Raw genomic sequence first — 22,724 nt, 5'->3', positions numbered from 1 at the left:
CTTTTCATTTACTGTGAATGCCTGCAAAAAATTAATCTCAGGGTAGTGCATGCACTTTGATAATAAACTTAATTGAACCTTGAATTGAGGTGGACTTTTGCCATGATAGTTGCTCTGAGATTAGATGTTTGACACTTGAGTGTGCAAGGTGTCTGGATGTTAACAAGATTATTCCAACAGAATGCAGCATTGTATTTCCTTGCAACTTTCTCTTTGACTCGCATTCCTGCTGTCTCCCCCTCACAGCCCCATCTCATGACCCAACCCCAGGTCCTCAGCTTGCAATCTAATGTTACATTTACTGTGGCTGGTGCAGTTAAAGCTGGCCTGCACAGGACTCGCAGGAGAATTGCATTTTGGCACGAGGTGGTGACAAATTACAGGAAAGTGCTCCTTCATGAAATGAAGAAACTGCAAGCTCTTTTTCATTATGCTACAGGTAGAAGAGTTGCTCCCTGTATATCCATGCATTTGTGACTCCCTCCAGCTCCATTTCCAAATGGCCTTTCTCTTCATGTTCCCCTCTGTTCACTCTTCTCAAATCACATTACATTGCCTGGAGAGAGCTTTTGAAAGTCTGGAAGCAGGCAGTCACTTATTAAGAAATGTTGAAGTCACCAATATCCGTTACTTACTGCCATCCATCTCTTTTGTGGAGAAAAGTTAAGTAACTTGCAGATTCGTGTTGTTGACCCCTTTTTCCTCCTTGCTTTGTGTGGCTTCAGCTATACCTTTTTAAGAGTGAGAGTTCGGTGGAGCACGGCCAGCAGTAAATAAGCAGAGCAAACCAATTGTCTTTTTTGTCAGCATGACATGTCAGCTCTGTGCTTTTCAGTATTGAACTAGAAGCCTGCACCATTCAGTGCATGTGAGCAACAGAAGGCATTTTTGACCTCTGAAGGTTCTTATTGTCTCCAGAATAGAGCTGTTGAGCCCCTTGTTGTCCTTAAAATGTTTGTACCCTATCATCATTCACTTTACATAGATTTTTCATGTTGATGCATCCTGTGGGATCTCAGAGTCCTTGATTATTTCCCCCCCCTGCACAAACCAGGTTGAAAATTGTGGTTATTTTATTATTGTCATAAATGAGCCTGATTTGAATCAGAAAATGTATTTACCTTAACTTTTTAAAAAAAAATTGTTGGAGACTCTGATTTTGTTTCAAACAAGAAAATGTTAAATTTTTGTGATTTATTTTAATTATAGTGTGACAGTATTGCACCAAATAGGGTTTAAGTCTACACAGTTCCAACTTCTCTCTGTGTAATGTACACATTGTTTTAGTGAACAGCAGCCCCAAACACTTCAGGATTGCACATAAGAAGAGTAGTTGTAGGGTTGAAAGACAGGAGTTTCTCTGTGGGAATGTACATAAACTGTTGCTGAAAGAACAGTGACAGCTGCCCTGCTCTGTTTGAAGCTAGTATTTAGGCCATTACTTGAGCAAATCCTTATATGTACTGTCAATAGGAAGTTGTAATGTGAATGGCTATACTTTTAGGCAGGAAGTTTGTTGCTTCTGCGCAAGGTCTGGAATTTGAAATATCTTGGGGCCTCAACAGTGCCTGAAAAGTCTGATCGTTTGCTCCCCTCTTGAGTTTCCTTTCAAGGGCAGTTGATTTGTTTTGATGCATGTATGCAAGCGAAGGGAAAGGTAGTCGATTCCTCAAATTGGATTATAAATGTAAAAGGAACAAGAATGTAACGGAAATAAATAGTTCCAATTTTAGAGCACTTTGACATTTGTTTCTTATGAACTGCAGTCTCCAACAATGTTTTGGTGTGAGGATTCTGAAGACAACTGTAAGTTTAAGCCAGTGAATAATGTTCTATCCCTACTTGAAAATTCTCTTATTTCTGTTATATTTTTCATGAGGACATGTTAATTAAAAGCAATTTGTTCTTGTGCACAACTAGTCTCCCTATTATTAATTCATTTCAGGGCATTGTTAGATGTATAAATTATAAATAAACTGGGATTTATGCATTTTGAGCATAATGGATGTAAAATATTATTTAGCAAGTGTTAATAATTTGGAGAATGATTGTAGCTTGATCTTTATAGATAATGAGCAAAACCGTCATCTTTAAAAGACAGTAATTCCCAAAGTTTCTACACTATATAACTGAACACCAGAAAATAAACATGTTATATACTGTTTTTACTGAACAAGATTGAGCAAAGATTTAAGAGATAAAATGTGAATTACAGTGTTACATGTCAGTTAGCATCCTTTTCAGATGGAAAGACTGCATTGTCTATATGTAAGCCAAGAGTGTGAAATAATTTGCTCCAATTATTTCACATCTGCTTACCAAATGACCTAAGAATTTACTGGCAAATACAATTTACAACACTGGAGGGCCTTTGACCCTCGTATCTGTGCCAGTATTATTGTGGTTTTAAAGGGAATCTTTTCACACTACAGCTGTTTCTGAAAGCTTTCCCTGATTCCTTTATTGATCATGTCCACCTTCGTTGTTTTCCAGAATTTGATTCATGTTGAATCCATATCTCTAGCCTTAATGTTGCTTATCAGAATTAATGCTGCAATGTGTGTTGTTTTCTCTCCCGTGCCCAAGCATTTACTTTAAGAGCTTTATTGACAATATCAAGTTTCATATCAAAGGTACACTCATAACTCAGTGCGTGCATTATGGTTGTTTACAAAATGTTCCTTTTCTGTGATTCATTATCAGTTTGGAATGGTAGGTATATGCACCTTGAAACCAGAGTATTTTGAAATCCTGTTTGGAGGATGGTCAGATGTCACAGAAGATGGGATTTTTATCATAACAGTTGCTGCTCTGCAGAGCTTTACAGATACCATAGAATATAATAGTTCATATCTGTGTTCTGTAACATATATATCACAGTAAATCTGAATGATATACAGGGATAATGTCCTGGCTTTTGTACTTGTAAATTAAAAGCTTTGAATGCTAAATGTACAGTAAATTGTGTACTCAAAACCAGCAGTCACTGTGGCATTGAAATTGCCTTTTTTCAGCATCAGATGCCATTGGCATTGTTTTAACATAAACCCTGTTAATTCATTAACCTGGCTGAACAGCCAGTCACATGGAAATATTCCAAATTACCCAGGAATTAAAGACGGTAACTGTTTACTGCTGTTTAGTAATTTTCGATTGTGAAGTAAAGATTGGGGCATAGTTTGAAAAATATTTTTCTATCTGAATTAAAATATCAGAGTTGTACATGGATACCTTGGCAATAAAACTGAACCTCTGAACCTTTGAACATATTCGGGTAAGGGAGTCAAAGTGCAAATAACAGGAATTCTGCAGATGCTGGAAATTCAAGCAACACACATCAAAGTTGCTGGTGAACGCAGCAGGCCAGGCAGTATCTCTAGGAAGAGGTACAGTCGACGTTTCAGGCCGAGACCCTTCGTCAGGACTAACTGAAGGAAGAGTTAATAAGAGATTTGAAAGCGGGAGGGGGAGATCCAAAATGATAGAAGACAGGAGGGGGAGGGATGGAGGCAAGAGCTGGACAGGTGATTGGCAAAGGGGATATGAGGGGATCATAGGACAGGAGGCCCGGGGAGAAAGACAAGGTGGGGGGGAAACCCAGAGGATAAACAAGGGGTATAGTCAGAGGGACAGAGGGAGAAAAAGGAGAGTGAGAGAAAGAATGTGTGTATAAAAATAAATAACGGATGGGTGTTTAATTCCACATCCCATTCCCATTCTGACATGTCACACATTTTAATTCCACATCCCATTCCCATTCTGACATGTCTATCCACGGCCTCCTCTACTGTAAAGATGAAGCCACACTCAGGTTGGAGGAACAACACCTTATATTCTGTCTGGGTAGCCTCCAACCTGATGGCATGAACATTGACTTCTCTAACTTCCGCTAATGCCCCACCTCCCCCTCGTACCCCGTGCGTTATTTATTTTTATACACACATTCTTTCTGTCACTCTCCTTTTTCTCCCTCTGGCCCTCTGACTATACCCCTTGCCCATTCTCTGGGTCCCCCCCCCCTGTTTTTCTCCCCGGGCCTCCTGTCCCATGGTCCTCTCATATCCCCTTTGCCAATCACCTGTCCAGCTCTTGGCTCCATCCCTCCCCCTCCTGTCTTCTCCTATCATTTTGGATCTCCACCTCTCCATCGCACTTTCAAATCTCTTACTAACTCTTCCTACAGTTAGTCCTGATGAAGGGTCTTGGCCTGAAACGTCGACTGTACCTCTCCCTAGAGATGCTGTCTGGCCTGTTGCATTCACCAGCAACTTTGATGAAGGGAATCAAAGTGCAACATCTAATTTCTCACGATAGCTGAAATAGTAAATGGCTTTATTAATCTTGGAGGATATAAAGGTATTTTTTTCTGAGCATTTTACAATAAGGATGATTTGTAAGTGGCCAAATGCCATTGCGTATTTCCTTTTATCGGGGTATAGAAGGCTGCAAAGTGATGAATGGGCACCAATTCACCGATCTCAACTTAAGCAATTCTGTGTTGAACTGTGAAAGTTAAGTTATTTTCAGATTAATTGTACATGATGCCCTTACTTGAGCTAGAATTTCATAGTGTTAACCACTAGTTGAGTAGGTAGGCAAGGTTGCCATTCAAAAATGGGCAGGATGCTCAAAAACTTGATGTTCTTCTCAGTATGTTGTTAGATATGCAGTCACAAAGAATTGTTGATGAAAAGTACCATTTTTTAAAAAAATCTGAGGACCATGCATCAAGTATTTCATTGTAAGTGCTCACCTCAAGTTTCATTGTTATTCGAACAAGCGTGTTTTAAAGTTCTGTAGAAAATGTATACATTTAGTAACTGAGAACATAGTGTATTGGCAGTGATAGCCAACCATAGTTGCTGCTTTCTTTCATTTTCAAGCCTGATTTGAGTATGCATTGCTTTGATGTTTATGATGGTTAAGGTACAGTCAGGTTTTACCCTACCAACGCAAGACAAACTTCTCTTGAAATTTGTATCTAGCATTTCCTCTTCTGTCACCACATTCCATTTGTTTCGATCTACTGCCACATCACTGCTAGTTGCTCTTTCATTGAATAGATCTGCATCCTTGCAATATTATCCTTCTCTGCTTAGCTAACCACCTTCCTGAATGCTTCGTACAATTTCCTTCAGGCCCTTGTTTTGTGACTATTGTGTACTCTTGATAAATATTCAGGGACTGCTCACCTTGCTTGTCTAATTTTTGCTAAAAATAAATTATACTGCTTGTGGTCCATCACGATGCCAGATTCAGATATGGTGTACAAATATCATACTTTGGTCACCCTGGGGCACATTTTAATTGGTACAAGTCCTTGCATGTGCATGATCCAGGTGGAGTGTAGCTGCAAGGGGGCTAAGGTCTGATTGAAAATAGGTGAGCTGCGAACAATTGTCACGCCCCGACACTACATCAGAATGCCAGGGAAAGCCAGTTTAGATTTAATACTGATGTTGAAATGCAACGACTAAGGTGGATTTAAAGAAGCAAATGTTTTATGCCCTGTACCTGTCTCAGGTTACTGGTGGAGACCAAATATCCTTGTATGTCTTTTGGTCTCTTGGAGGTTATTGCCGTTACTTTGCATCAATAAAATGAGCCTCAACTTGATTCAGCTATATCTATTTTGAGCAGGAAAGCAAAAAAAGTAAATAAAGAGGTGCTGGAAATGTTTTAGTAGTTCAGGTGACATGTTTCAAGGCAAACAGGGTTCAGATTTTAGGATGGTAACTGTGTCAGAATTGAGAAAATTTGTGGTCAATTAGTAGGTCAACAAATTCATTCAGATTCACATTGGTTTATTGTCACCAGGGGCAATGAAATTCCTTGCTCATGCGAAGCTCGGAGTAAACAATATACTTGGTAATCATAAATGCAACAATAAAAACAGCTGTGTACACCAAACATGAAAATAGTACAAAGATCTGAGGTAATACAAAAAGAAATGCTGAAGTATTAATAACAGAATAATAGAGGTAGGATTAAGAGACCAACAATGGGGCAGCATCACTCGGAAGGGGGAATGTGAAAAGCATCATTAATTCAAGAAGTCTTATTGCAGTAGGGAAAAAAGCTGTTCTTGACCCTGGTCATCTGGACGTTCAGGCTCCTGTATTTTCTCCCAGAAGGTAGATGAGAAAAAATGGAATTGATTTCAGTCTTTATCCACTAAGAATTCAATCAGAAATTTGGATACTGAACATACCACTCTAAAAGTTTGCCAACATTATCTAAAGTAGCTAAATAATTGTATATAGTTGAATCTCTCTGTTATGTTTTTTGAGGGGTGAGGATCCTGCTTAAGAAGCTGGGGTCTGTAGCCTGTGATTGCCTCAGAATGGAGCCTTCCTAGTACTGTGTTTCCTGCTTAATTATTCCAACATTGGGACAATTCTGAAACTTAAAACTGATGTTTCTTCAGTCATTAATATCTGCAAAGTATCCATTATGGACGGATTAAAAATGGATTATCCATTTTGGATTCCTTGGCTTCAGGTATCTCTCACACAGTTAACATACTATTCAAGAGAGGCCAATGGGGCTAGTGGTTCTTGTGAAAAGTCCTTGCTGTCTTATTATGGTCATGGTGAATGGTAGTGGGGGTGTGGCAGCATATTCAGTAGGTGTATTGTGCATAGATAAAAGCAGAAAGGATATAAGAAGTTCAAATAAAATAGTTTGAAAAGTAGTTTTAACCATGTATTGACTTTTGCAAAGGATAAAAATCAATGAAGAAAATTTTCAAGCTAAGGAAATAGTTACTTTTATATCTCTTATTTGTAATTGTATTGAAGGAATTTTGTACTTTGCACTGTCGTGGGTTGGCATTTTGAATTCATGCCAAGGCCAAAGACAGAATAATAGTACCACTGATCTGTTTGGAATTCTGTCTTGATAAAAAACAGATAAAACAATGCTGGAGATTTCTCTCTCATGAAGTATTGCAGTATTTTAGTTTTTAGTTTTGAGACTCTGTTATCCAGAAAATATTTCAGGCTGAAGCAGATGGGTATCGATCGTGGGTTCTTTGAAATTTTCAGGTTTTCAGTGCTTCCATTAAAATGCCCAACATCTAGGAGAATATATGTGCATTGAACTTTTCTTTGGTATTCTTAAGCCCAAGGCTTCCTTTTCTATTTTTTTTGCAGTCTGTTTGTTAATTAACTAAAAGAACTCCACAAAACCAAGTCAACTAACTCCATCAGTCATTGGAATGTTTTTGAAGCTTAAATATTATGAGGGGAAATAGTAAGATTTAATTAAAAATATTGTTGTCTATAGCTGATGAAATAGAATTTCCCTGTCTGCTTAATTTGACTTTTTGTTGTCTCCCTTTTTCTTGGTTTCCATTTGTTTATTCTACAAACCAAATAAAAAAATGTAATTTGGTTCACTACAGCATCTGACGCTGTTCCTGATCCAAGCTACTTTTGGCTTCTGTCATCCACAGCAAGTATGAAGGACCTCAAATTACTCAATCAATTCTTCCTTGTCTTGAATTTATTTAATGAGTGCTCTTTATATCTCCAGCACACACTGTCTTTGGTGACTTGTAAGAATGTATTGAATTTTGTTGGGGAAGAATGTCTTGTGTTGTGTTTTCCCTTGGTTCCATAAGAATAAGGCAAAAAGGATAAATAATGGGTGGGGGGGGGTCCCTTTTTGTATTCTTGGACCAAAAAAAAAGCCAGAAATTTTGTTTCCACTTGAAATTCTCTCTCCATTCTTAATCAATGCATATGGTGTATCCTTCAACACCAAAATATAACATTGACACCCCCCCAGAGGAAATTGAACTCTACTTGCATAATATTTTCTGAAAGCACCTCTATAACAAATTGCATTTGAAGTTAGAGCTAAATCTTGAAAATATATCTGTATATGCTGTTACTCTTGCTGTTTCAGTGGTGATGCTCTTTTTTTTGTCCCCTTTTGCAGAACACTATCTTGTTTGTGTTTGGTGTGCTTATCATTAAAAGGTGAACAAAAGAAGAAATAAACCCATGAATCACTATACTTGATTCTTCAAATTAACTGGTGCTTTGGTTTCTTGTGTGTGAATCAGTATCAATTATTCAGAGCAAAGGCTATTTCTTTTTCCCCTCTGCAGATTTCAGATTTAATTTCTAGTCTTCCACCCCATTGGATAACCTTACAACATTCTACAAATTTGGATTAATAATCCACAGATGCAAAATGTAAAATATTTATCTTTCAAAAACAGGGATTTTGGTGAGCGGCTAAGTGGTGGGGGGCCGAAAGTGAATTGCATTGAGTATTATTAGTTTACACCAAGGAGCTTAATGAAAGAGTGGCCTTTTATAGATGCTTTCAATAAACAGTTCTTAATTTTCATGATGAGTATGTGCACCGAAGCAGTTTTGAGCTTGATTGGTTTTGTTGGCTTTATTGGAGGATTCATGGGAGTGCAACAGCACATAATAAAAAGCCTGCATGGGGTCTTCATTTGAATCTATATTTTAATAGTAATTTCAGAAAACAGCTGAATGTGGCATGAATTTGAAATTTGTGCCATGATATCGAACGGGCAACTAATCCTGTTTTTGAAACTTCCCAAAAATTGCACAAGAAGTTTTTTCAGATGATGTTTTTGGGAAAATACTGTTTTTTTAAAAAATGAAGTGTTTACTCTGGGGAATGATGTCGGCAGCAAAGGAAGGAGGTGGTAACAGTGCTGTAATGAGGTGAGTACTTTGTCCAGTAATTATGAATGGAGATGTAACGTTACGAGACCCCATGAAGTACCTGGTATTTTCTTTTGCCCTGAGATCAAAAGGGATGTCCATTTTGATGTTTTTGTATTCAAAAGGAGAAACAATTGTGTAACATAATCCCTTGTTCCCTCTTAAATTGTGAGTCATTAATGTGCATTGAACTTAATGTAATTTCAGTCATATTTCAGGCATGTTTTGACTGGATGTACTTTTAAGTCCTCCATAATACGGAAGTGGATATTAAATGAGTTATTATTATGGTCCATTTATTCTTGCAGCTTATGGTAGTGATCCTCTTTCTCTCTTGTAGACCACTTAATCTTGTCAAAGAGATGACATAATTTGGGATGCAGTTACTCCTGCATGCCACCAGAATCATTTGCAATGGCTAATTTTTTTATATCTCAAACTAAACTTAAACTTTAATACTGTTTGCACAGGAGTTAGTTGCAAGCGACTGTCATGGCTCAATGCACAAGTGAATTAACAACAGAAGATGTGAGGATGCAGTTCTGTGCTATCTGTTGTGCAGTAGGACAATGACCCCCTTATCTGCAGTTGCCCTGCTCTTGTACTCCTGCCTTAGGTCACCTAGTGCTTCCATATTCATGGTGCACTGCTTATATACTGTAAGAAGGACAGTGAATGGTCTTTTCATTAACCTATTTTGGTTTTTAGATAACATTATTTGTTCTCCTTTATTCTCCATACATAGGATAACTAACCTATTTCAGCCTTCTCATATTATTTTATGACCTAGTGTTATGTTCTACATGATTGCCCAAACACATTCCACAGATGCCAATGGAATGAATTTTGAAATGGGTACAATGCATTGACACTGATAGTGCATTTACTGCTAACAGTAAAGATAAATTTCTGCCTGTTAGGTTCTAGAAACATACAGTATAGCAGGAAGCCATTCTGTACATCATGTCTGCACGTTACTTTTGAAAAAGCCTTCGTGTTCAGTCTCACTTCCCTGTGTTTTGGTCGTAATGTTGTAGTGGGTTTATAAGATGTCTTGAAAGAAATCTCTTAAAAAGAAAATGAAGTAGTCCACAACCATATGGAGTAAGACCTAGAAAATGTCCAGTTCTAGGCTGATGTAGTGGTATGAAGGTTACTTTCCATCTCAGTGCCAGGCAATAGCAATATCCAATAAGAGAAAATCCAACTATCATCCCTTATATAATTACCATTGAATACCCTTATATAATCACCATTGAATACATCATTGTCAAGGTCCTGAGGGTTACCATGGACCAGAAATTGAATTGGAGTAGGTGTCTATAGGAGCAGGTCAGGAGCTAGGAATCCTACAGGGAGCAAGTTGCCCCTTAGCTCCTCAAAGCCTACATTCTACAAGGATCAGGTCAGGAGTGTGGTGAATGCTCTCCACGTGCCTGAATGAGTGTAATTTCAACAATGCTCAGTGGGTCAGATGTAACAGAAGCTTGATAGGCACCATCCACAATCACTTACAAACTCTTGTACTGACACATAGTAGCAGCAGCTTGTACCATCTAAAGGAGCGCTGTGGAGAGGGGAACCTATGACGGGACTATGTTAGTGAAGGGCAGATGCAGAGGGGAAAGAGTTGTGATCAAGGTGGATCAAGAGAAGACAGAAGAGGATAAGTTACCATAAACTGAAGAATTCAATGTTTGTACTATCAGGTTGCAGGTGGAATTTGAAGTGTTGTTGGATATGTATTGCAACTCCTTCACAATTGTTTGCTCAAAATCTTGGAGCATTGTGAGCATACACACATCTCAAGAACTGCAGAAGTTCAAGAAAGTAGCTCGCTATCACCTTCATAAGGGTAGCTAGGAATGAGGAATGAAATTCTGGCCCCGCCTGTGAAGCCTACATACCTTGACTGAATATAAGAAAAAAATCTTGTTAAGCATCTTATATTGAAGCACCCTAGTTATGTTCTTCACCACAAGTAAAATTGATTTCTCTGTATCACACTCTCAAAAGCTTCTATAAATTTTAAAGTCCTCCATTAAGTCACTTCTTTGCTTTCCTCTTGCAAGAGAAGAGACTGTCTTTTTATCCTTGCATGATATTTATATTCTTGCATTACAGCCAGCATCATTGTAAATCTAACCTTCATAAAACTAGAGCTGTGATTCACATATTAAAGGTGCTCTACCTAGGCATTGATGTGGATTTACATAACTTTACTACTTTTCAATTCTATCGCTCAAGAAATTTGAGTGTCGGGTTTGTTTTGTTTTTGGCTTTGGCTCATCTGTAATGCACTTTTTAATTGATTGATGTATTTATATTCCAAGATCACTTTGTTCCTTTACTCCCAACTAGAATCATACCTACTGAGTAATAAGTGATCTCCCAATTATTCCTTTCAAAATCCACTGCAGCACAGTATTAAAGTTAATTTGTTAAACTATTGGCTGTTCTGCCTTAACTAATGAATTCCAGCAATTTGTTACACTCCATTCCTTGTCCACACTGAGTGCCGCCAATGAACACTTACCACGCCAGCATAATCATTGCGAACTTTCACTGCCCAGCATCTTTTTTTTTCCTTCAACTCTCTGCCTTCTGCTTTGAAGCCAGCTTGAAATCTATTCATGTTTTCCCCCCAATTCTGCATTATTTAGCTTTATCTAATTTTTCAGATTTGGGACTCCTCATCAAAGGCATTTTAAAAATCTGTATAAATTACTTCAGTATTGTTGACTAGCTGTTAGCTCCAAACAAAAACTCAGTGATAGTTCAAAGGAGACTTTCACTGTTGAAGTGGAACAAACAATCCAGTATCATGCTTGTGCTTCCAGATATTCTTCTGTTATTCCCTTTGACAGGGATTCCATTATCTCCTTTCCTGCCATTGCTTAGCTACTTGATCTACAATTCCCTGGGTGTGTTCTATTCCCTCTCTTCAATGTAGATATTTCTGTCCTAACTGACAACCATAGAGTGTCATATCTTTTTCCACTGAAGTGTTAATTATTTTCAGTAATCTCCCAAATTATTTTAATGTGCAGTGAAGCAATTCATTTAGATCAGAAATGTTTTTCTATAATTTTGTTATATCCTCTATTCTGAAGGGAGCTACTGTATTACTTATCATACAAAATGCTGTCCACTTGTTCTGTCTCACTGATAAATGCTGAAGCAAGCGTGACTTGATATTTCTACCATCTCCCCATTATTACCTCTGAGCATTATGATGTCCATTTTGTAATGGCTTTTTCCATCCAAACCTTTTTACTTGATGTGTTTACAGAATATTTTGCTCTTTTGTTTGTCCCTTAATGATTTTATTTTATATTTCCACTTTGCCTTCCTAAACAGCATTTAAAATATTCATTATCATTCTTATTTGTCCATCTTCTCAAGTTCTTCTAGTCTGTTTTTTTCAGTCTGGAATAGCTTTAAGTCGATCACCAACTATGAAAAGAGGCACCCCTCCTGACCCAATGACCACTGCTCTCAAATTGGTTAAATGAATTCTACTGCAGATTTTACTTGCAGGTCTCGTTTCAGACACCCACTCTCGTGCCAGTTTAGCCAGACCATCACCAATGCCCCTTACCCTTTATTGTCAAGGAAGAGGAGGTGAGAAAGCTGTTCAGGAAGCAAAATATCAAGGATGATGGTGGCCCTGACTCTGTCTCCCCTACTATCCTTGAACATTGTGCTAACGAGCTGTCAATAGTCTTCACAGAGGTTGTTATTCAGTCTGTTAAACTGTACACTGCTGCAGCATATTTCAAGAAATCTGCTCTTATTTCAGTCCCCAAAAAATCAAAGATCACCGGTCTCCATGATTACAGGTCAGCTGCAATCACGTTAATCAGAATGAAGATTTTTGAAAATTTTTCATTTCTTAAATCCATAACTCATAATTTTCTCGATCCACTGCAGTTTGCCTACAGATCTGTAATCAATGTAGTTAACATCGGTTTGGACTTCATACTACAGCACCTCAATTCCCCTGGTACATGAGGATTTTCTTTGTTGGTATCATTTCTGCTGTCATTACCATTATCCCAGAACTTCTGCATGAGAAACTCTCCAAACTGAATGTGCGAGATCCCACCTGCAGGTGGATCACAAATTTATTCTTGGAATGGAGGCAGCATGTGAGACGGAACGGAGGCAGCATGTGAGACTAGGCAAACACATCTCCACGTCCTGCTCAGTCAGCACTGGTGCACCACTGGGGTGTGTTTTCTCACCTTTCCTCTTTTTTCCCTCTAAATACCAATGATTGTGTCTCCAGTGAGTCATCGGTTAAACTGATAAAGTTTGTAGCTGACACCACTGTCATTGGACTCATCACCAGAGATGGCAAATCGAAGTACTACCAGGTCAGAAACAAGCTTGTGTACTGGTGCAATCACAACAACTTAGAGGTGAATGCTCTCAGATCTGTGGACATGCATATCAATTTCAGGAGAAGGGTGTCTCCTCTCCACCCACACCTCATCAACAAACAGCACTGTTTCAACATTCAGGTTCCTGGGCATCATTGGTTTGCAGGACCTCATATGAGAGAACTATATCTCCTTCATTATCACAAAGGCTTAGCAATGGATGTACTACTTGTAGCAGCTGGTAAAATTCCACCTTCCCCAGAACATACTAGTGCAATTCTGCACTGCCATCATGGGGTGCATCCTCACATCAGTCATTTCTGTCTGGTTTGGTGCAACACACTATGAATACTGCAGTGTATTGGCGGATCAGCAGGTAAAGTCCTTGGCTGCACTCTATCATCACTGCAGACTTGTATGTATCCACTACAATGAAGCATGTAGGAAATATAATTGCAGACACTATCCTCCTTGCAAACTGCCTTTACTAAAAGCTTCCTTCTGGAAAGTGCTATTGGGCTATTAAAACAAAAGCTTCATGCTATTTTAAAGTTTCTTCCCCCCAGGCAGTTAATCTGATCCTTCATTCTTGTTACCGCCTCCACATGCCTTTATCTTTTACTTCAGTCACTACACAGCAAACACTTTAAATCACATTTTACAATGCTGTTTACTTTGTAAATTCATGCTGGTATTTATGCACATTCTTTATAATTGTTGAGTTGTTTTTTTGTTGCATGATGTGCCAACACAGCACAGCAAATTCCTAATTCAGTGGATTCTGGTTAATTGGGTCACATTGGGACCAGTCCATGTTGGTCCAATTATGCAGCTGTCCCAATTAGCCGAAGTTGCATGGAAATATTTAAAAAGATATTTTAAAAAAAGCCAAACTACTGTTTAAATGAGCAATAAATTGTTTTTAAATGAAGTACAGAACAATTTCGAACACTACCAATACTACTACAGTATTATGCTCTTTGTTGAGAACCTTTGCTCCATCTGTTACAAAAAGTGGAATTTCCAAGTGGCCACCCATTTCAAATCTACTTCCCATTCCAAAATGTCAGTCCATGGCCTCCTCTACCGCCACGATGAGGCCACACTCAGGTTGGAGGAGCAATACCTTGTATTCCATCTGGGCAGCCTCCAACCTGATGGCATGAACATTAACTTCTTGAACTTCTGGTAATTGCCCCTACCCCCTTCACCATTTCCCATTCTTGTTTCCCCTCTCACACCTTCACTTCTTATCTGACCATCACCTCCCTCTGGTGCTCCTCCTCCTTCCCTTACATCCATAGTCTTCTGTCCTCTCCTGTCAGATTCCCCCTTCTCCCGCCCTACATTTCTTCCACCAAACAACTTCCCAGCAGTTTACTTCACCACTCCACCTCTCTGGGTTTCACCTATCACCCGCCACCGTGAATTTGTCCCTCCCCTCCCTCCACCTTCTTTTCCTGACTTCTACCTCTTTCCTTTCCAGTTCTGATGAAGGGTCTTGTCCCAAGAGGTTGACTGTTTATTCCCATATGAGGATACTCCCTGACCTGCTGAGCTCCTCCTGCACATTGTGTGTGCTGCTCTAGATTTCCAGCATCTGCAGTACCTCTGGTGTCATAGTATTATCAAACTGTGTATTGGTTCCTAATAGATTTCAGTGGAGGAATTTATTCAATGAATGCTGCTGCCATGTTCTTTTGATTTGACTTTACATGAAAAAATCAGCACAGACACCTAGTGCAGATAATGAACTGCTTTCACACAACGCTTTTGATGATTGCAACCTCCAAATCTTCATTTTCATTGTTACCTTCGAGATGATTGTCTAACCTTCAAATTCTTTGTAGTTCCTAACTTGTAGAAGTAATGAAATAATTTAATTTCATTTCTGACTGTTTCTGGCATCTCCAAGCCTGCATGCTTGAAACTGCAGTGAGCAAAACAGTTCTGAATTGTCTTGTTGCTTATTTCTCGTCAACGATCACTGCCTGTAACCTTTTGCCCTTATATGCTGAAGCTCTTAAGTCACCCATTCATGATTCCAAGGAAGATTAAAAATGTGATATTGATGTTGTACAAAAGATGAAGAATAATGAGATGTGTCCCTGCTTCAATAAAATATATTGCATTCTGGAGTGTCACCTTGGCTATAAAATGTGCCTAGGTGCACTGTTGAATCAGTGTTGAAGGGAATAACAAGAAAAACATTGGAGAAGCAAAAACTTCATTTCTTAAATATTAATCCAAATTGAACTGTGTATTTAAAAACTTCATAATATGGTGCAGTATGGATGCAATACCTTCTGTAGTTTGCCATATGCCAAAAGTGATTTATTTAATGGCTTACAACTGGCACACTGCACTGTAATGGTGTGGTTCTCTGGCGGCTGAAATGGAGCAGTTGAGTCTGTCCATCAAGGCATTTGAACTAGCAAACAGTGGAGGAGTGTGTATTTGAAGGACTCTGCACTATTATTAAATTGTTTGACATCCAGAAGTGACCACTTTGCAGATTTTGCAGCAGTAGGTTCAGATTTTTTTTGAAAGTGTGCTTGAAGGCTTAATCTGTTTTCTTTCTTATTTGTTCCTGTACATGTTCACAAACCATGGGTAAAGACAAAGATGTACAGTTTTGGTTTTACTTTTTTTTAATGGATGTTTCCCTTGTAATTATGTTTGGGGAAACATGATAATAGTTTTCCTAATTGGTCTCAAGCTTTTTTGATGAGTAAAGTTCATGTAATTTCCAAGTAAGCCTATAGTTTTATATTAAAGATATATATGAGGTAATGTGCTTTGAGAAATGCTATCAAACAAATAATGTTGCTAATTGCATAAAGTGTGATATTGTGACAGATATCCAAAAGTGTAGGATATTAAGATATGTTGAAAGAAGAAATGGGAGACAAAGAGACAGACAGGGGAAGTTCTACACGAATTGTGGTATCTGAGGGCATTACCATCAAAGCTGGCTTGATCAAAAGACTGAAGGCACATTACTTGATAAACAGTAGAGATTCCACAGATGCTGGTAACACAAACAAAATGCTGGAGAAGCCAGCAGGTTAGGCACATTCACAGAAAGGAATAAACAGTGGACGATTTTGGCTGAGACCCTGAATCTTTACTTGAGGACTCTAGCTATTTCTATGAGTGATATGGCTGGAAAAAATGACAGGGATGGGGAGGGATGAGTAAGGATGGGAAGTGAAAGCAAAAAAAAAACTTTTATTTGATCACTAGCTGCAAGTGGACATTAATGACAACATAAAATTATCTGGGTCTCATAAAGCTGTAAAGCTGAGTATTTTGCACACTAATATTGAGCAGGCACACTTGTAAATGAAGTTGGACTGCAATGCTGTGGGTTTTTTCAAGCTAATTTATACCTGGAATGAAATATTGATAACCAGAGTAGAGCAATATCAATTTGTTTAATCTGTATGAATTCAATTAACCATCAATGCACGAAACCACAAATTCACCCATCTTTCAATATGACACTAACCTGCAATTGAGTGCGATTGAAATGAATTTGCATATCCACTGAAAATATTGCTTAAAATAATTCCCCATGGATGCAATATGCTTAGGAGTATCAGAATTTTACTACTGACCCTCCCCCCCCCCCCAAAGGAAGGAATGCAGAAGGAAGGAAAATGGGAAGAATTACAAATAAGATTTTGAACTACCCACCTGTACCTACATTGCCTTGCATTAATTGAAAGAGTGGAAATACAAAGTTAAATTTTATTTATTTCAAAATCAACTTTGTTCATAATAGAAAGTACAGTATGCAAGGAACCAATAGTGCAAACCCTTTAGTGGTGTTAACATTTTTTTAAATACACAGCACCACTGTCAGATATATGCCCCTGGGTTATTACTCCATTTCAATGTGTAAGAAGTTTACACTGCTGACCTAGCACCTCTGTGACCAGTAGGTAGAAAATAGGTACAGCAAAAACAAATCAGTGCAGCTTTTACAGCTTGAGGAATGGTAACATTTTAATGTAACCAGGCGATTGAATTTAAAATCAGACCTTTGGAATTCAACAGGTAATTATACGCGTGCCTTGCATCAAAGGTGTTTGCCTGTGAAAGGCAAACACAGCATGTATGCAGTGAAAGTTGCATGCAGAGAGGTGAATGAGTTCAAATTTTCTTCAGGTATTTTTATGAGGTAGTTTATTTGCGAAAGAGCACATTGGTGGATGGACAACTGGTGCTGTAACCAAACACTGTGCTCACATACTTGGCTCTACATCTCTTCATCATGTGTAGATCTTGCAGATTGTCACTCCTATCACCTTTCCTGTTTCACGGAGAGCGTTTCAAGTTTTCTCCATTTTGTCTACAACTACTTTGAGCTGTTTCCAATTTTAAGGCATATCACATGCATGCACAGTTTGGGTACAGTCCAAGATTTGATTTCGAGTTTGTGCTGATGATGGAGCTATGCCATTTAATCTGAGTGATCTTGGCTGTGGGAGTGTCAGGTATTGATCACACTCCAGTCCTCCTTGACTGGAAAACTTGGATGTTTTAGAATAATATCTGCTTTGATTGTGATACCTTTAAGAGTTGATGTCTACCAGCTCCAGGTTCACACATAAACTTCAACAAAACTGAACTTGCTGAGTGCTGTCAGCAAAGAGATTAAAGAGTCTCATAATGCTTCACTCACTTTAAGTCATTGAATTAACAGTTTGTGTCTGTATGGGATTATTGAAAGAAATGGTGAACTTGGCAAAAAATACTAGGAATGTTTGGTAGCTCTGGATCTGTACTTGCTGGAATTTAGAAGGATGAGGTGGGGGGAGGGAGGGTGGGAATCTCATTGTCTAGCCTTTGAACATTGGAAAGGTTTCAGAGTAGATGTGGAAAGGATGTTTCCCATGGTGAGGGAGTCTAGGACAAGAGGACACAGCCTCAGGATAGAGGGGTGTCCATTTAAAACAGATGTGGAGAAATTTCTTTGGCCAGAAGGTGGTGAATTTGTGGAATTTATTACTTCAGGCAGCTGTGGAGGCCAGATCGTTGGTTAGTATTTAAGGTAGAGCTTGATAGGTTCTTGATTGGATACGGAATCAAAGATTACGGGGAGAAGGCTGGGAAGTGGGGCTGAGGGGGGGAATAAGGATCAGCCATGATTAAATGGAGGAGCAGACTTGATAGGCCAAATGGCCTGATTCTGCTGCTATGTCTTATGGTCAATGGCCTAAAAGATTTACAATTTGCAGTTTGGGCATGATATTTCTAAATAGCCAAGATTCATTTGTATGGCTAGTACAAGTCCTTCTGTGCATGTTTAGACATCAGATAGTTGTTTATCCTTCAGACAGTGTTTGTGTTTGAGCAAACTGCTGTGTATTCAATAACATTCTGTGGTCATTTTGTTGAACTCCAAGTCCTCTATTGATTTCCAAACTGTACATTCATTATTTCCAACACCATCCATTAGAAATCAATGAATGGGCAAGTCTTCCCACTCTTCAAAAATAGAGACTAAAAAGATTTACCAACTTGTTTCTTATACTGAAGAGGTGTAATAAACTGAAGAGCCTTTGGGAATTAAAGAATGCCTTGATAAGAAGTATACTTCTATCAGTGGTAAAGATCTTTCCCAGTGTATTATAATAGATTAAATATCCCAGGATCTATTTAATTACATGGTAATATCTCCATGGTTTACACCATCTACCCACGTGAGTTGGTGCTAAACATGCCACTTACTCTTTATTTTATTGTCAGACTGTTTGAAGGAGTGCATTTCATTTTCCATTTCACTCTTAGTATGGTCTGAATATTAGTGTTGAAATAATACCAATTTGTGTTTTTTGGCAATGAATGAACTGCTGACTTGTTAACTGTAACACATAAATGTAAGGAGAGGATGACCACAGCCCTGATTTTAAGCATTTTCCTGGAATTAACAACAAAATCAATGCCTGCACTACAAGGTATTCTTGTTTGCTTATGTAGGATGATACAATAAACGTTTACTAATCACACCAAATCCTACTATTTTTTAATGTAAAGAGAACCACAATGAAGTTGTCTCCAGCTCGCATGTTGTAACATGTATTTGATTTTTAGAATTGTGAATGTAGCAAGAAGTCCCAATAGTAAATTAGGTGATTGTAGTTTTGCATTAGAGCACGTTTCATCCTGTGTTTCCCTGTCTAAATTGTTAAACATTCCATTGTCAGCAATGCAATTAGTGAAGGTACTGATTGAACATGTTTTATTTTGTTCTCCTTCATATTATATCCTTAATATATACCACCCCCACCCCCAATCACGCCAAATCTGCTCACCAAATTTAGGCATCTCCCTTTCCATTGATGGACTCAATGCAAATGGAATTGCAAGATCCTAGGTCATTTTTGACTAATTGCTAATCAAAAGGAGTCAAATGGTTTGTCCCTCATCACAACCACTTTGGATTTTGGCTGATATGTCATTGTTTAGTTTCTTCATGTTGTCCTGACTAGTTGTTCTGGAGGTTTCATGGTGGTCCATTTGGTTCCACTTCATCTGTGTTTTCTCTTGAATGTCATATGGTGACAAGCTCCACATTTGATTTCCACAGCTGGACCAGTCTTTGATATGAATTGTTCTGTGGGTTTATGACTAACCATCTCTTGATCCTAAGGTTTCTCCAGTAACGGAAGCATGTTCATTGTATCTACTTGATGAAGACCTCTAAAGTGTATTTCTTCCACTTGCCTACTCCCTGTGCCTCTAGCTCTGTCAGTTTTTGTCTTGTTACTAAATACAATACAACTCCTTTAATCTGGCATTCTTGGAATGGTGGTGCTACACTAGCACACTTTCCAGACCATTGGATGTTACTCTTATTACCCTACCATCACACATTTAAATTGTTTTCTTTAAATGTTACACAGTGGAATAAAAAGCATCAAGTGAACTGCAAGTGTGGATGAAAACAAAGCCTTGGTATGTTTGAAATTTCAGGAGTGCAGCCAATAGAAACAGGAGTTTGAAGAGTGTGGAAATCTTAACTTTTGCAAAGTGCAAGGGAGTGGGTAAGGAAATGAATCATAGATAATTGCTGGTGCCTTTTCAAAAAAAGTACACTCATTGGCTTGTGCAGCAACAGCTTTCCATTTACTGAATTCCATTCTTTAACTGGAGCCAGATTCTGAACCAATAAGATTTCTAAATAGTCAGACAGATGATTAAAGTTTTACTGCTGTGACATCTTGTTGCTGATTATAGTAAAGAGCAGCATCAATAGATATAGTATTTGCTAAAGTGATTCTATTTCAACATGAAATCTGTCTCCTTTGATTGTTCAACAGATTTGCAATACTTTTGATACCTTGCATTGTTCTTGCAGTTGGTGGCAATTTTTGGAAAAAGTTTAAACATGCCACTTCAGCAGTCTGGACGTTATGCCCATATTTAACATGTTAGAGCAGTTATGGATGTTTCTAAACCATGAAATCATTATTTTAGATTTTCTGGTGTGTAGCATTCAGTGTTTTTGTCTCTAGAGCAGTAGTCCCCAACCTCTGGGCCGTGAAGCATGCAGGGGTGCAGCGATAGCCGGAATGCACCCAGCACATCTTTAAGAAAAAAGCTGAAATAAACAAGCTAATTAATTAGGTGCTGCCCAGAAGCCAGTTTTCATTTGAGGAACTGAGGTGGAGAGGGTCAATAACTTTAAATTCTTCAGCATTAAGGATTGACATTTCTCTCTCTGAAAAGTGTCAGAGGATCTGTCCTGGGACCAGCACGTAACTGTCATTACAAAGAAAGCACGGCAGCACCTGTACTTTATTGGAAGTTTGTGTAGATTCAACACGTCACCTTGATCCTGACAGCCCTGTCTTTTCAGCCTGTCTGGGCTGGCGTTTAAATTGACCAAACAATGGAACAGCTAAAGGCTACAGTGCCCTGGAAAGAGTAGTAACCATCGCGTAGAGCAAGTGAAATCAGCAATCGCCTCTGATCTGGGTGGACATTTACGTGCCAGGTGGCACCCAATTAATTAGCTTGTTTATTTCGGCTTTTTTCTTAAAGATGCGCTGGGTGTGTTCCGGTTACCGCTTCACCCCTGCATGCTTCGTGGGCCGGTATCGGTCCAGGGCCCAGAGGTTGGGGACTACTGTTCTAGAGCATCAGCACTTTGGACTCCACTGTGAGCAATCACTTATAGGTTAAATTTAAGTAAAATGTAACTAGACTGAATTAGGAAATGAAGGCAAGAAAGGTTTCTGACAAAGCTGTCAAGCAGAAAACTACCTACTCCTAGACCGTATATTTGCTAAGGCTTCAAAGCTTAGATACTGCCCTGCTTTGTTTGAATGATACAAAATTATATTGGTTACGCAGTGAAGCAGAACACAGTGGAACCATATGCTCTGTTGCAGGCAAAGCAGAATAGATTATTGAGGCAATTGCATAGTGAACTGCACTTGCAGGCATAATTCAAATGCTCTGTATTTTGATGCATCTGACCCCAGCTATGGGAGGGAGGAACCAATTATATTTTTGGAGTTTTGTAAGGAATTATGGATATATGTACCGAATATGGATTTGAATACTGAGACCCTAACATCAGAGTATCTGCGTACTGGCAAACAAGGCCTACTTGGGATGTGCAATTTTCTGCTGAATTAATTTTTATTTCTGACCAAAAAGCCTTCATAAACCATGGCTTTCTGGAGATGGTAGCCATTTTTAAATGATAGTTGTCTAACAGTTTCATTTCTAATATTGTAATGTGCCTCCAGTAGGGTATGTGTGGAACCTTGATCTTTGAAGATTAACCAGTGTGAACTTCACAAAACAGGTAAAAGAATTGGGAGAACTGAGGAACTAATGAAAAAAAAACTGATTCTGAATATAAACATGAAACAATATTCTTTTCCCTTGTAAATGAAATAAAATTAAAATTCTTTAATGTTTAAAACAATTAAAAGATGTGCAACTAAATTTAAATAATTTTAAAAAGTATATTTCCTCAAAGCATATTGGTTCCTAGCAATTATTTCTGTCTAAACAAATGAATAAATGGCATAGTGTCTGAGAGCAGATGAGGGAGAGGCTGAGGACCTCACGTGGTCTGTGCACACCAGCTATATGGTGAAAAAGGCACGACAGCGCCTCTTTCACCTCAGAGGGTTCAGGAAGTTTGGTATGGGCCCCCAGATCCTAAGAACTTTCTACAGGGGCACAGTTGAGAGCATCCTGACTGGTTGCATCACTGCCTGGTAATTGCAGGACTGCAGACAGTGGTGTGGACAGCCCAGCGCTTCTGGTTGTGAACTTCCCATCATTCAGGACATTTACAAGGACAGCTGTGTAAAAAGGGCCCGTAGGATCATTGGGGACCCAAGCTATCCCAACCATGATCTATTCCAGCTGCTACCATCCGGGAAGCGGTACCGCAGCACAAAAGCCAGGACTACCAGGCTCCGGGACAGCTTCTTCCACCAGACGATCAGACTGATGAACTCGCACTGATTTGAGTGTACTCTATATTACATTGTTCTATTTATTATAAATTACTATGATTGCACATTTAGATAGAGACGTAATATAAAGATTTTTATTCCTCATGTATGTGAAGGATGTAAGAAATAAAGTCAAT

At 38.7% G+C, this 22,724-nt stretch overlaps 1 protein-coding gene across 11 annotated transcripts in view; it reads left to right on the top strand.

Annotated features, from left to right (window-relative positions):
- dmd (dystrophin) overlaps nucleotides 1-22,724 on the top strand; it is a 1,961,093-nt gene that overhangs the window by 209,151 nt on the left and 1,729,218 nt on the right. Inside the window, exon 1 of one of the 11 annotated variants that reach the window (XM_072260555.1) lies at nucleotides 1,566-1,806. The exons of the other annotated variants lie outside the window; for them this stretch is intronic. Within the exon in view, the coding sequence (XP_072116656.1) occupies nucleotides 1,776-1,806 (31 nt within the window). The 5' untranslated portion in view covers nucleotides 1,566-1,775. Of the gene's footprint in view, nucleotides 1-1,565; nucleotides 1,807-22,724 lie in introns of those variants that run through there. 11 annotated transcript variants of the gene reach the window in all.

The sequence above is a fragment of the Mobula birostris genome, chromosome 6, assembly GCF_030028105.1.
Source record: "Mobula birostris isolate sMobBir1 chromosome 6, sMobBir1.hap1, whole genome shotgun sequence".
Taxonomy (NCBI): Eukaryota; Metazoa; Chordata; class Chondrichthyes; order Myliobatiformes; family Myliobatidae; genus Mobula; species Mobula birostris.
The sequence above is the reverse complement of the archived record's forward strand: the minus strand, read 5'-3'. Positions and strand labels throughout refer to the sequence as shown.